Source organism: Protopterus annectens, chromosome 16.part0 (assembly GCF_019279795.1).
Source record: "Protopterus annectens isolate FY-2018-M chromosome 16.part0, PAN1.0, whole genome shotgun sequence".
NCBI lineage: Eukaryota > Metazoa > Chordata > Ceratodontiformes > Protopteridae > Protopterus > Protopterus annectens.
This window is the reverse complement of record NC_056750.1, coordinates 684,204,069-684,220,159: the sequence shown is the minus strand read 5'-3', so window position 1 is coordinate 684,220,159 and position 16,091 is coordinate 684,204,069. Positions and strand designations below refer to the sequence as shown.

At 37.7% G+C, this 16,091-nt stretch overlaps 1 protein-coding gene across 3 annotated transcripts in view; it reads left to right on the top strand.

Annotated features, from left to right (window-relative positions):
• Nucleotides 1-16,091, top strand: part of LOC122790830 — a 754,878-nt gene that overhangs the window by 618,276 nt on the left and 120,511 nt on the right. For all 3 annotated transcript variants that reach the window (XM_044058466.1, XM_044058465.1, XM_044058467.1), the window contains 2 exons: nt 3,277-3,510; nt 13,180-13,392. In XM_044058466.1, coding sequence (XP_043914401.1) covers nt 3,277-3,510; nt 13,180-13,392 — 447 coding nt within the window. The remainder of the gene's footprint in view (nt 1-3,276; nt 3,511-13,179; nt 13,393-16,091) is intronic.

The window sequence follows — 16,091 nt, the reverse complement described above, 5'->3', positions numbered from 1 at the left end:
TTTGCTTGTGACTGTTACAGGGGAAATTTTGTCTTCAGAACATTGCCTAAAAAAGGCACTATAAGGTCAGCAAGAGCTTTGGCCAGTATCTGGAATCCCAGGGGTGACAGGTGCAGGCCATCTCTGGTGAAGCATCGAGGTCGGTTGATCATGTCATCCCAGACAGACAGATACTTGATCCCCTTTGCATGACACCAGAAACTTAGCCAATTGCCAAAGTCAGTCATTTTCTGTTTGTACTTTGGTATCATTCTGGGTGACGGTAGGATGCTACTCAGAGCCATGGTCATACCTGCCTGGGCAACAAGATCGGAGAGCTCCTCTACTTATTTTTTCATGTAGTCCAGGGAGGTACATCCCAGGTCATTCACACCAACATGGACAATGGCTGAATCATATTTGTACTTGTTGTGGAGTGACCTGAGTGTGTGCATTATGTGGTGGATCCTGGCACCCGACAAGCAGCTGACCGTGACTCTCTCCTTATTTAGCTTGGTGAGTGGGACATCAGTGTGCCTTACTATTGAGGCACCTATGACTAGTGTATTGGGTAGGTTGTTTTGCCTTAGGGGCTTTGATTGTGTGGCACACTGTGTTAACTATGTGTTACATGGTTTGTGCTGGGATGTAGGGATTGCTTGCATTTCTGCCTTGGAGGTCTCTGTTGTTTGGGCAGATTTTTATTGAGACCCTCTGTAAAGGTAGGTGTGTGTTTTGTGTTTCTATGTGAGGGCTGTGGTGGTGTATGTACTGGTGGGTTATGTGTCAAATGTGGTGTTGCGCAGGTGTTAACCTTCTACTCTTGAATGGCTGATTCAGTCTTGGCAGGAGAGTGCTTGGCTTGAAGTTGGGCTATATATGTGCATCTCTCACAGGTCATAGTGTTGTGGGGTAGGAGGAGTGGGTTTCTGTGTACATGAGGCAATTGCCACATTGCCTTAGGATGCCCAAGTTCACCAGGTTGATAGGAGAAAGCACAGGGAACTGACCTTTATAGATGCCTGGTTTAATGTCCAACATAATTAAGTACTGCAGCTATTATTTTATTCTCCTTTGTGGAGAGTTTTAATGCTGGTACCAGTATATATGCTACAATAAATAAATGAAAAGCAAACCACCAAGGGATAAATGCTCCGGCGCCAGTCAAAAAGTAAGATGCAAAAAAAGTAGATAATAACGCTTAGGAGCAACCCAGCACAAAATAAAGTTTCCAGCATCAGTTGAATACCAGTTAGATAGCAAAAAATGTTGTAATGTCCAAGAATAATTCGTTCCAGATAAAATAAGGTATCTTTAATTCAGGCACATAAAATAAGTAAGCGCTTTCGCCAAAAGGCTTTCTCAAACCATTAGCATTAGCTGGGTTGCTCCTAAGCGTTATTATCTACTTTTTTAAAATACTACAGTTAGTTTTTGAGCAAGTGCTGATCTTAAGTTAACTAGTTTGAGTGCAGAAGTGGGAAAGCTAGTAAGATCGAAGGGAAAATTTGAAGAGCAGACTTTCTGGTTCCGGTAATAGTTTAACCTAGCTTAGCAGTGCTGCACGATGTGCAAACACGGGTTTTAAGTCAAAAAGTTAAAAGGGATAGAAAGCAGCCCAAAACAGCCAATTAGATACAATGTCTGAGTTGAAAACCACTCCTCAAGTGCTAGATGGACTGTTCAGTGCTTACCACTCTCACTGATAAGAAGAAAGACTTCCCTGTACCACGGAAGGCCTGGACAACTCAGAAACTCAAAATACTGTCCTGGAATCAGCAAATCTGAAATTCGGCTTATTCTAGCTAGAGAAAATGGTGGAAAACAAGCAAACAGATAGGATTTTCTTTGTTTTTTTGTTTTTTTTTTTTCTTTTTTGAGAAAACAGTCAGGAAAACAAAACAGTAGTAAACACACTTTTAAAGCACAGAAAGGCTATCGCTCTTGAGTGTTTAGCCTACAACAGCAAATAACTTAAAAAATGACTAAAAGTGCAGTAAACTATTTTAAAATGCAAAAAAATGCAGTAACAGTGAATGCAGTGCACTAAAAACGGCTATTTTAAAGTGCGGAAAGCAAGATACACGCAAAAAACGCAAATGGAGGTACTTATGATTAATCAAAGCCTCTCTTTTTCCTTTCTGCTGTTGTAGTAGTTTGCAGGATGCCCAGACAGGATCTGCAGAGCTAAAACAAGAGTAAACCTGCACAAACATGGGTTTTTAAGTCAGAAAATTAAAAGGGATAGAAAGCAGCCCAAAATGGCCAATTAGATACAATTTCTGAGCTGGAAATCACTCCTCAAGTGCTAGATAGACTGTTCAGTGCTTACTACTCCCACTGATAAGCAGAAAGACTTTCCTCTACCACAGAAGGCCTGGACAACTCAAAATACAGTCCTGGAATCAGTAAATAGCTAGAGAAAATGGTAGGAAATGAGTAAACAGGTAGGATTTTTTTTTCTTTTTTGAGAAAACAGTCAGAAAAATAAATAAAAAAAGTAGTAAGCACACAACACAGAAAGGCTAGCACACTTGATTTTGCAGCCTACAACAGTAAATAACTTAAAAATACATAACTAAAAGTGCAGTAAATAATCAATCCTTGCACCAGTGGACCACAAGAAAGCTTGTTAACAGATCCTTAATCTTATAAGCCAAGTGCCAGACCTAGCTACTTTGCAACTTAGCAATGAATATTAAAATTAAGTAATTAATTATGAAGCCTGCACTTTCTGAATGCTTCATCTTCACTCAGTGAAGGTAGAAGACATTGGTGAGGTTGTCAAACACTTTTACCCACATTCACAGTCTAACTACTTGTTTATTTGTCTATTCTGTTGATCACGGGTATCCAGCTGAGAAGTCTTCATTTAGCTTTTGAATTTGGCTTCTTGGTTGGTTGTTTATACTTACTGATCAGGATGTCCAGTTGGGAGGAACCCATTTTTAGTGTAATGACAGAATGAGCTCTAGAAACATTAAAGCAGATGAATATGTAACATCTCTGTGACATCATGAATACCATTACAACATGAATTTGTGTCTGCTGTACTGTGAAGCATGTGTTGAGAAACATTAAAATTTTAGTTTTGATTAATTCTGTATGTGTCTCTCAGAGCAATGTAATCTTAGTGTATGGATATGTTGCTAATGGGTTACCTTCATTTATAACAGACTGAGCTCTGAAATGATGCTTTGCTAGATAAGGCATGCACTGAGAAACAGGCAGCGAGGAAAAGCAAGAACATTTAGAAAAGTAAGCTTAATTTCTATTTTTTCTCATTTATCCTTGCAGGGCATTTCACTCAGGTTGTCTGGAAAGATTCTACAGAACTTGGCATTGCTAAGGCAACAGATGGGAAAGGTTTAGTGATTGCAGTTGCACAGTACAGCCCAGCTGGCAACATCACCAATCCTGGATACTATGAGAAGAATGTCCTTCCAAAAGGGACACCAGTATCTTGCAATGACACAAGTCCAAGAATGGCATCCATTGGAAACAGCATGGAGAAAGGAAAACAGTCCTCAGGTACTAAGAACTACATTTTGTAAAATATTACAGAAGTGGAAATTATAAATAAAAGCGCTTTAACTATAGTTCTTCATTCTGTTATGCCGAATTAGTATGATACACAAAGTATTGCAATGGCAAGGCTAGGTTTGCTTTTCTGAGTTAAATCGTATTGTTCATAAATCCTTGACAGAAGCAGACATTCAGTGCATATTTTAAACATCATTGCTTAAAGTCTGAAGTGGGAAAAGGATAAATGGAACACAATACAAAGGAAATAATAATAAATAAGATATTGTTTGTACTGTAAGAAAACTACACTTAGAATATTTCATGTAAAACAACCCCCAAATGTTATCCCGCAGGTGCATGAGTTAGAGTGCCAGATCTAGTAACTTCTATGCCAGAACACATTATTCTAATAAGCTGGAGTGCTAAGGTATCATTAAAGTTGATCCATCAGAATGGCAAGGAAATGCAAAATGTAAACATCAGCAAAAATACTCAATGAAGAATGAACTTCATATAGAGGGAAAAAGAAAGAAAGAAAGAAAGAAAGAAAGAAAGAAAGAAAGAAAGAAAGAAAGAAAGAAAGAAAGAAAGAAACGGGTGTTGGAAGGACTTAAAAGGTCAGTTATAGGTAAGACAAATAACAGGGTGGGCTGCGTAATGAAATCGCAACTAACAGACATCAAGAGGTGATTAACGTTTCCTGGCAGTGACATCAGGTATATTTCTTGAGTCACCAGGTGTAAGACATAAGAAGGGAAGACAGCATGGCAGTAGAAGAGAACTCATAAAAATTAGGCTGGTCCTTGGCGTAGGGAAAAGTGCATCTTCCAAGAAGGTATAAAAAGGGAAGAAGCAGCTATGTGACCAAATCATAACTAGCATCTCCACTGCATTGGGGGATGGGCTATAGAAAGGAGAGAAAACAATGTACAGTTTCAGTGGGGTGATTTTAAATATATAAAAAATTCGGGACAAATTTTTATAGTTAAGTCAGGTCATTGGAGGGGCCTATCATGATGGAAGGTATGAATGATGAGTGAACTTTCATGGGAGAGAATGTAGTTGAAAGCCATCCAAAGGCTAATAGACACTTAACACTTTGCAGAGGATTACCAGTAGCTGGGGAGCATGGTTCACACTGGGCACCTTCAGGTGGCAGTGCAGTGACTGCTGGGTTATTAAGTATAACTCTTAGGTTAGTTGCACCTGCCACTCATTTCTTCATTCCCACATGATAGACACATGATTGTTCTGTGGTTAGTTGTACCTGTCACTCACTTCTTCATGCCCTTATGGATAGTCAGGGCTGGTCTGTTTGTAGGATAAAATGAGATTGTAATGGAACTCCAAACCAGATGCTAGTCAGTAGAGTTAACACAGTTCTGTCTTATTACTAGGTAGGAGAAATGCATGCAATGTTTTTTTTCTAATTTTGTTTATTAGAATTCATATTCTAGATACAGTCTTCTAGAAGCACTAAGATGCCCGGCATGTGTCATTATAGTGGAATAATCACACTGCTTAAGTACATTTAAATGAACTTCATGCTTAGCAGTATAACTAAAGTGACCAGGAATTCACACAGAGACAATTGTGCATTACTAATTATATATTTTATTTAATAAATCATCCAAATCCAAAGTGGATATAAAGCTTTTTCAGAGTGAGTGCCAAAGGCAAGCCAAATATGGTCAGATGATATTTAAAATATTTAAAGTACACACTATACAGTGCCTTTCAAGATTATCAGTTCAGAACATTGAAGAAGCAGCCATGGATAAAAAGTAACATTTTGAAACTATGTGGAACTGAAAAGTTAGACATAAAAGAAGTATAGAATGTGAGGAGTTGCTGTTATCCAGTGATTTAAAAAAACATACATGATGCTCACAATATAAAAATGATTTGCTTATTAGAACAGTTTCCATCATGTTTAAGGATTATAAGGGGTTACAGGGAAAAATTAATTTGCTGGTGAGAAAAAGTTGCAGGTTATTTTGCAATATGATAATTAAGCTTCTGTTAATGAACCCAAACAGGTGGCTTGCTTTTCAATTAATTTTTTGCTATAGTCTTCATGGGTGGTAGATGAGGTATGATATTCAAGGTCTGACCTGAGCATTCTGTATAGCAAAGAGCACTTTGCTACTTGTTTTTCTTTAATTATTCCTACTGAATATTTGTAATATTTTGCTAGACTACACATGGATTAAAGGTCAAGTGGAAGTATACATCTTTATGAGGAATGTTACTCTTTTGAGTCTTAAAAAGTCCATGTTCCTCACAGTACCATATGAATCATATCAATTCATGAAAATATTTTTTATACTTTATAAAATAAAACATTTTAGCCATCCTGTCATTTTCTAGTTGAAATTGTTACTAAGCTGTTAGTAAGTGCGCTACATTTTCCCTTCCACATTATGAGACGCAGACTTCCACATTTTGGAGGCAGAAGTTTGAGAACAATGTTTAGAAAAGTTCAAAATCCACAAAGATTGCACTATATGAGTAAGATAGTAGGATCTAGAATGGAACTTGGGAAGTAGGTAGTGCAGTTTAGTAAATGAATCATGGAGAAAAACTGTGCTGACTCAATGAATACTTTCTGCTTATGAGGTACAGGGAGACTGTAATAGTTATCTATTACTAGAAGTTTATGGCAGGTTCAGCTGAATCACCCTTTGGAGATTTAAGGGTAATAATGCATAACAACTCTTTACTTGGAGTAGTACAATGATACAGAAGTTAGCATTGCTACCTCATAATCTCTGAGTCGCTGACTAGACTCCCAGCTGGAATGCCTTCTGTGAGGCATCTGCATTTCCTCCGTGTAACTGTATAGGTTTTCTCTAGAGTTTGCAGTTTCTCTCCCACATTCCAAATGCCTATAGAGAGATAAATTGACAATGTCTAAATTGTCCATATGTATGCATGCTGAGCCTATGTGTGTGCGCATGTATACCTGTTATGTGTGAATGGACTCATGCCATGTCTATGATTTATTCCCTGCCTTGCATCTGCTATTTATTGGGATAGCCTCCAAGTGCTTGAATTGGTTAAAGTTATATTGAATAGTCGGCAAACAAAGGATATCATAAGTTACATGTTTGTTTTTAAATTGGCATATTCTTATAGTCTTTATTAGAGGCTAAATTTTCAGGGAGTCTCTGGAAAGCTACTATCATTCCAAGTTATAATTAAAGCAAAATAAAGGCAGGGCGAATTGCTGTTTTATTTCTCTTCTATATCCTGTAAATCATTTTGAAACTTTTGATAAAATGAATACAGTTACATTATTTCTTACTTAGCCCAATATAAATTTGAAGAGATTTGTAAACTTAACCTGACAGTGGCCACCTCCTGTATAATTATACAACGGTACTGCTGGAAAAAGAACAATAGCCTTTCCTTGTTGTTAGGACTCCCGAAGATTTCCTATCATTTTTCCAATCTCTGAAGTTTCTGACATTTGAAGACCCTTTTTAAACATGCGCCACATTTCTGTGATTCATTGGTGTTATTCTTTCAAGATTTTATTTGAAGATGTTAAGAAAGATCTGTATCTCAGTGGCTTGGCACTCTTTGGATTCAGACACGTTTTAGGCATTGCCTGTTTTACACTGGAGTTCTATTTTGCCCTAAAGTGGTTTTTATTTCTACCGTGCAGGTACCCTAGTCATAATTGCCTGTCGTTTCAATTCACAAGTTCTTCTAGATTAGTGTACCTCTCCAGTAATGGAATCTACTTACTTTTCATAAAGTTGCATACTTCTGTTTTTCTGCTTTTCCTTGTTCGAACAGGATGAGGGATTCATAAAAACTATAGACTACTCAAGCTAGAGTGAGGTTACCTTAGAAAGAAATGTGTAGCTAAGATATTACTTTCTCAGAGTTATCCATATATTAATTACTACCAAAAGTTGCAGCAGATATTACACTCCATTTTAATGTGAAGATGACAGAGACTTGCATATATTGCCTCCTTTGTTTCTGGCTCTGTACTGCCCTAGTAATAGGTATCCAGTCTCATACACAGTCATAATTATCGATGATTAATTTAGTTACGGCTGATTACAAGTGCACCAAATACAGTTTCTCTCCCACATTCCAAACACCTGTAGTCAGATAAATTGACAATGTCAGTTGCAGATACACTCACACACAGGACCTACATCGTTTATTGAAATACCATTTAAATTACATTTAATTTATGGTAACATATATTTAGTATATCAAATAATTTTGATGACAGCAGGTACCAGTAAGGCCTAGCTTTATGGAAAAACATGTTTGTTGATTTATAAAGATATTTTTCTGTATTAAGTGTTGCATAGCCAACTATTTTGTTTGCAGTATCCTGTATTTAATATATGTAGTTGAACAAAGCACAGGCATAGAAAAATGATGGTAATATTAATTTGTATATAATCCTCACTAATCAGCTAGATATTTTGCAAACATCAAAGTCTTAATGAAGAAATAAATTATTGCTACTGACTCTATTGTTTTATGCACCCAGAGGTGGAAAAAGTTTAAAATTTAAGAAAAAATATATAGTTCACAATTTTTCTTCTGTATTTCCCATACTGTTTAGTAAGTCACTTTCTTTCTCATCTTTTACTGCAAAAGTATAATGTCTCCCACACACCATTCAAACTTCCCTGATTAAGACTATTTATGGTCAAAATATTGTACTTTTCTTTCAGCATACTTTCTTAGTAGCATATAAGGATGCACTTCCTCCCATTGTAAGGCATGTGACTTCAGTCCAAGTACCATCTGTGTTGTGCAACTAGAAATCATTGGTCCAGACTGTCTGTGTGGCAGGGGACAAAGGAGATACGGTACACAACATATGCTGCTTAATGACATTTACTTTGGTATGGGTGAATAGCTTATCAAAATATCTGTTCATTAAGACAGTGCTATCATTACATCTACAGTAACATCATTGGTATTACAAAATGTAGCATGAGCTAGACCATCCTTCCTGACTTCATATAGGAAGTAGTGACCACAGTCTGGGTGTTAGTCCAGTCCAACATTAGGCCCAGATCCTTAAAGTAAGGACTGCTCAGTGACTAAGTAAACATGTCTTTACAGTAGGCCACAAAAGAACATCATCTTTGATTTCTTCACTTGTGAGTCCCCAGTTCATAGATAATTATGTATGTGGTCCAGGAGACCATTTAGAGGCCTAGCCCAATTTCTCAATTTCCCCAAAGCACTATCTGTTTAAGTGACTTACTCAAGGTTGCACAGTAGGCTAATGATGCTGAGGGAATCTCTGCACCACAGGAAGCATTAACAACAATAACAGCTAATACTATAGGCTTAATCCTCTGCACTAACTGCCAGTATGTCTAAATGCAGTTCACTATTCAGAATTTTACCTTAGGAGTTTAAATTTTTAGACAGTCTCTCTTGCGCACAGTACTGCAAAACCTGGGAAGGCCACATGCAACGTACCACACTACTTTAACTGTTTTAACTTCCATTATGTTCATATTACATTTGTTATCTTACAAGTCTGCACTATCTGAATAATTTTATATCCAGATCCAGCGTAGTGTGTGTGTTGATTTTTTTTTTCATCTTGATAGCTAATAAACTTCACCAGCTGCTTTGTGGTTTATCTGTATTGTCACATCTTTAATCATTAGCAATCTGGTATAAATAAGCTCATGAACAAGCTGATAATTAGGATGTGAAAATTTATCTTAGTGTTCCTTTATCTGGGGTGAATTCTATTTAGTTCTTTAACCTTTTCAGCTTTGCAGTGGTACATTCTTTACAGGACACACTTAGTCCATTTTGTCTTAACTGTGCTGTAAGTGCATAGCTCTTAACTCTCCAGTACTTTGCAGAATAGCCAGACTTTTGCCTTATTTATTGGGTCTGTTCCTCATAATTTTTTACCTGGCAAATCTGCAAGGATTGAAGTTACTAAATAATGATACACGTTTGAATTTCAGATTTCATATTTTCAGAAATTGCATGCTAATGTAAAACATGTTCTAGCATCTTTCTGCATTTATAAGAGCAATATTTAAATAACACTCCCAATACTGGATTTTTGTGTAACCATTATTTTTGACTTTGTCTAGAATTTTTGCACTAAGGGGTTGAGCGGTATGTGCAGTGGTTGACAAAAAGTACAGGAAAGCTCATGAGCAAATGTGAAAATATCTAGTAAAAAGCCTTGGGCTGCAGAGTGATTGACTCAAGGGATGCTTGTGATTTAGAAATATTTAAGTATTTGCTGTAAATGGCAGAAATACTATTTATTTATTTGTTTAATTACATGTGTTTACCGGGTAATTGTCCAACTGGGCAAAAAAGCCCGTTTTCAGGGAGAAAGGCTCCAGTACATACAGCATAGTAAAACAGCATGAAAAAGATGATATCTTATTTGTACAAAAAGATCTTAAAAATGCATCAGATACAATAAACATTAGGTTCTAAGGAAATAAAATGAATTGTAGTACAAATAATAGCAAGCACTTTTGATCATTACACATTTTTTTTCACTCAATATAAGCAGTTAGGATCAAAACCAACCAAAGAGGGGAAAATCTCCCATTAACCCCACCCTGCGATGGGTTATTGTTATATATACCTTTGCCTTTGTTTACAACCGTTTATTTCTTAAAACACCCTCTCTCTCCTTTCTTGAGTAAATTGAATTTTTTTTTTTTTTGTGAAAAATAAATTTGGCTATTCTGACCACCTTTCCAGCTTGCTGTTGTTTTAATGAACAGTGATTCCCTGAATGTGTTTTTCTTTCTATGAAATGATAACTTCACATATAAAAAGCTTGACTTTGCTGTTTCTCCCCTGTTTTGATATTTGTATGCTATTTAGCTTCTTTGATGCATAATGTAATGTTTGTGTGAAACCGTACTATACTTTTTCAGGAGTTCTTACATTACACTACTCAGAAGAGCACAGAGTTTTTCATTGTACATTATTTTGCTCAGTAGCATAATAGGTATGCCTTACTGTGTCCATTACAAAATAAACCAAAAACTTATTGCATTAACAACTCAGCAAGAAAGGAAAACTCTTGACACTTTTCTGAAGATTGAACACAGGACCTCCCTCACATTGTTTGTTACTGCTACATGACCAGCAAAGAGTTTCTCAAAAGTTAGGTACCTGGTTTCCCCAAGAGTTGAAGAGCAACATGAACATAAACATTGTAACTCACAAATAACTAAAATGAAAACACTAGTAATACAGCTATCATATGCCTAGCTTTCATAACTATGCAGGAATCAGCAAATATTTTTCAGGGGATCAAGCTACCTTGCACCCCCATCTAGAGTTTCCTCCCATACTCCTTTACTTATCTAATAACTATATGGTCACACAACATTGAGGAAGGGTACAAGTCCTAAAACCAGTGAACCTCAGTCTTGGACAATCCCTGACATAGTAAAAACACTTCTGTGATCTAAAACACTTAAAAGTCATTATTTAAAAACAATAAAAAGCAACTCTTTTTTTGTAGAAACAATGCCCCCTAAACTCCAACTCCCCTAAATTATGTATATAAACTACACAAGCAGAAAAGTCTCCAGATCAGCACATATCAGTCTCAGATCATCATTAACATATCAGTGACAATACCCAGCTGTAAAACTGTGAAAAGCTAAAACATGCTCATGTATCTCATGTGTTAACATTTGTCTTTTGTGAGTATATCATATGCTGTTTTGTCTATTTAACACTTGATACTACTAGCTGATTTGTTGTAGTCACCACACATCTGTGCCTTCACAATTTGTGTTACAACATTATTTTTCAAATACGTGTTGGGAAAAATCATTATGTGATATGATATCCCTATTTTTGTATAGGGATATGGATGTACAATGTACACTGGTAAAGCAAACATCTATGGAAATGAAATCAGTTCACCGAACATCTGGTGGGCCAGCACTGGAAAATCCAACATCAGATAGACCAACCCAGAAATAAATACCAAGAGGCTGATGCCTGTTGAACTAACATTTGTTTAACTGCCATGTGTATGGCTGAGGTAAGGGGACACTAGTGTCATTGTGTAAGACCAATGCTGGTTTTAGTGGGGTATGATAACCTTTGTAAGGGTAAATCTATAGTATTTAAGGATAGCTGCCATTTTGTCATGGAATGGGAGGATGCTGCATTGGTAGTGAAGAGGACTAATGGCAAAAGGAGAAATTTGTGGAGCTGGAGGAGGAGGTATAGAAGCTGGTGGGAAAGGCTTATGTTTTGCAAAGAAATATCTGGAAACTCAGCTATGAGGTCAACCACTATTATGACTGGAACTTTCACCTTAGAGTTTGTCTTTTGTTCCAGCAGTTTCTGCAGCTTATCAGGCTTAATGGCTAAGTAGCATAAAGTCCTGTAATGTTTTTCACCTCCTTTATGATGATTGCTCCCTTTTTTATGAGAATGTTTGTACAAATTTTTCTGATGAGTAGACTTTGTAGATGGCATGGAGGGCTGCTGTTCCAAATGTTGAAGCTTCTCTTGCATAACAGTGATGTGGTGGGCTTTTCTATAGTGCTTTTTGGTGACGTTACTAAACCCTATGCAGAGAGAATGCCCTTAGATGTAGTAAGAGTTACAAATTAAGCACCTCTGGTGTTTGCTCCAGGGACTCCATGTTAGTTTGAAAAGATGGAGAGTAAAAAGTGAAAAAAACATTGTTGAAAGAAAAGTAAACAAGATCTTTGCTTAAAGTAATGAGAATTTTTCTCAGAGCAACCCGGGGCCATCTTAGGATTTTTCAATATGGCAATGCATTGTGGGAGTAAATGGTGGAGTTGGTAACCTGGCAGAGGTTTTTTAATGCAAAGTAGTTCTAATACCTGCAGAGTCAGTACTAGTCCAGAATCCATAAATATATGAAGTCCAATCACTGAATTTTAAAGTTATACCTTTATTTTTGCACATTCACCACACATTTGGGGAGAGTAAATTCTTAAATTTTACAAGTTTTGAGTATTTCCACGTTCTGTATTATGTGGTGAACTGAAGTCTGACTCTATGATTTAACAAGAAGGGTGTTTGAGTGCAGGGGGCTTGCCGCCTGCCCAAAACATTACTTTTATCTGATGTCTGTTTCCAACTCTTTGATCTCAGTTTTACACATTTGCAAAAATTTATTCAGGTCTTTGTTCTAGACACACACATTGTTAGATTACTAAAATAAAAAGAAGTGATATTTTGTGTGATATGATTTATCATATTATGAAAGAGATGGAAGTTTAGAGAAAAAAGTAGAAACGATGTTAACAGATAATCTGGATATTTTAACCTTTTCTACCTCTAGGTAGGGAAAAGATGCTGTCACCTTCAAAACTGTATTGTTAATGGTGGTCATGACATCTACTGGTAGAGATTTACACATTGATAAAATCCCATTCCAAGAAAAGTGGTCAAGTCACAGGTAAATGAGAAGAAAGAGATGAAATGACCAGTGCCATCTATTTGGATGCATATATGAGCATAGCCATACAGTTGAGAGGTCTTTGAAAAGGGCCAATGACAGGACATTAACAGGAGCATAGTTCTAGGCTTATCAGAAGACTTAAGAGTGATTCTGCAATCAAAAGTGTGAAATGTATGATTTGTTCTCTATTCCCAAGATATTTAACCACTGTATTTGCTTTGTTTCAGAGACTGACAGTTTTGTCCTGGAGTTTCTGGAAGCTAACAACCAATATCGTGCTAAACATGGTGCTAAACCATTAAAACTCAACCCTGTAATATGTAAAGGTGCTCAAACTTGGGCTGAGCACCTCCTCTCTATCCATACACTGAAGCACAGTGATGCACCATATGGTGAGAGCATATGGGCAAAAACAGGCAACACACGGATAACAGTAAAAGGTGAGTGTATGTATAGTGCTGTGAAGTTATGTCATACTGCCTGTCATCCACTACTCTTGAAGGCAGGCAGACAGGTTACACTTAAACACAGATGCAGGCACATACATAAACCACATTAAAGTTTAATTAAGGCATAAGACATTGTTTTATCACATGAAATACACTTCTGAAAAATGTGTTCTGATGTACTTATTTTTCCATACTTGAAAAACATCAGAGTTAAAATGAAATTTGTTTTCATTTTTTTGTTCTGTCCAGTGTAAGTTTTACTTATAATAACCTCTTATCTTGTGGTGGTGAGGGTAGTTACAGGTGCTGTGGAAAGGACTAGGTATATTCCTAACACTGACAGGCTCTGCAGTACACAGGGTGCTGTGTATGGATGGAGATTTTTTTTATATTAGTCACTTTGACTGGAAGGCTGGTAAGAGAAGAGTGGTTATCTGGCATTTTGAATTCTGGCAGTTACACGTCAGTTCTGAGCTAAGGTGCCTTATCCAGATGTCCTGGTTATACATCCAGTACTGGAAGTGTACTTTATTACTTCAGGTACCCCACAAGTAAAACATGCCCTCATACTCATTTCAGTGTCACCACAGTTTTGTGTGGGTGCTCCAAACTAGTGAACTGGTCTTGCACCCATTGTTAGTGCCTTCCATATCACTGTTACAGTATTGTTTAGTAAAGGGTATCCCCTGCCAAGGGTAGCCCAATGTCCAGCCAGTATACCAAAGCCTTAGGATTTCAAAGATGTTGTACATCACATGTGTGCTCCCTGCTCATGGTGTAGGTGGTTTACCATGAAAATTACAAGTTAAGGTTCTGCGACCACCAGATGTCGGTTGGCTGAATCCCGTGATGTAGTTCCCGGTCAACGAATGCACTGTGCATTTGCACACATGTGGTTGATGTGATTAGTAGAGATTGTGGTACAGTGCAGATCCGGAACTTTCCCCTTTTCCCCACTGTAGTACGATCTCTGAGTTGGAATATATAATTTGCAGGGGGTGTGGAGGGTGCAGGGGGGTTGCCCCCCTGCAAAAACTTAAGGTTTAGTGTTGTGCAGTACATTCATACAACCAGAACTATAGTTCCTGTTCTGACAGGTGCAGGGGAAATGGTATGTTGAATAATGCTGAATCAAATAATCGGCATGTGATTTGACATAATGACTTGTTCAGTGTTATGTTTTCGGTGATGTTTTTCGTTGTATTGAATTTTTTTTGTTTTGTTGGTTGCAATTTTTATAGTAAACTATGTAGGGCATAAAGGTGACATACATACCTCAGAACTTCTTTGCCACCAGTCCGAATACCATCTTTGATCATTGGTCTGAATACTCCTTCATTTGTGATGGTTAAAAAGCCGTTTTTAGATAAATGACCCTTTGGAGGTTTTCTTATCTTATTTTCCTTTGGTTTGCAAGTTTACATGTCATCTAGAAAGGGAAAATGTGAGAGTAGGGGAGAGATTCTGCATAAGGACCATCACAAGCAGTGTCTTTTTTACTTGGATACTTCTCTCAACCAGACTTTGTGCTCAATTTGTCAAGCGTTTGTCCCTCAGACCCTTTGTAGTCATCTCTCTTCCTTGTCTCTCTATGTGGAAAACCAGTGTCTTAAGTTGTTGGTGCAGGGTGCTATGGCAGAATCATCTCCTCCTAAGGATCAGCCATCTGCCAATAAGACCAAAAAAATTAGGTCAGATTTGGCTGCTTCACCGCCTTCCTGGACATCTTTCTCTCAGCTGGTGAAATCCCAAAGGATCATCCAGTTGCTCTGTCGTTTTCCTCTGCCATGACCACATCAGAAGTTGGCATGGATTCATGTTCTCACATGTCCTCAGAAGTTCTGCAGACATTCATTGCAGATGTTGAGAGGAACCTCAGCTGATTATTTCTGATGGATTGAAGGACATTCCTCCCAGATTCTTGTTTGGGAGGAGATTCCGACTAAATTGATTGAGTGTCAGCAAGGGACCAAACCTCCTTAAGTATTTATGGCTGATGTCCCTCTAAAGAAAGCGCAGAAATCTAAACACATTTCCCTGCTTCCAGAAATTGCCAGCGTGAATGGCAGGATTTTCCACATGGCCTGTTTAATGGACTCATGACCTTGAAGCCTGCCCAAGGAGTTTCTGTTCCTGCCCCCCCCCCCGATATCTACTCCTCTTAAGAAGCCTAGAGAGCAGGACACTTCTGATGAAGACTTGAATGCTGGGAAAGAGTCTTTGGCGTACTCCTCTCAAATTCCTTCTCTTTCTGACTTTGGTTCTGAGGAGGAAGATTCCATTAGCCCAGATTCTCCCTTTGAGGAACTCCCTTTTTGGGATATTATCTTTTGTATGATGAATTTCTTTAAATGGGACCATTCTGAGGTTTCTGACATCCAAAAGAGGTATTATGAACTCTTCCAGGTTGAGTCCTCTAAGCCCTCTTCTGTTCCTCTGGTCCTAGCTGCCCTGTTAAACACTTTTTTTCCGCAGCTTCTCAGGCTCCTGATACCTAATCTCCAGCCCCTAAAAATCCTGAAAGGTTTATAAGGTGCCTGATGACTGGTAAGTTTCTCTACAAACATCCCTCTGCTGACCTGTCTGTTGTGTCTGACTCTTCTGACACAAATTCTAAACTCTTGCCTTCTACTGAATTGCTTCCTTCTGGCAAGAAAAGTAGGGAGATGGAAAGGTTGGGCAAAAAGGTG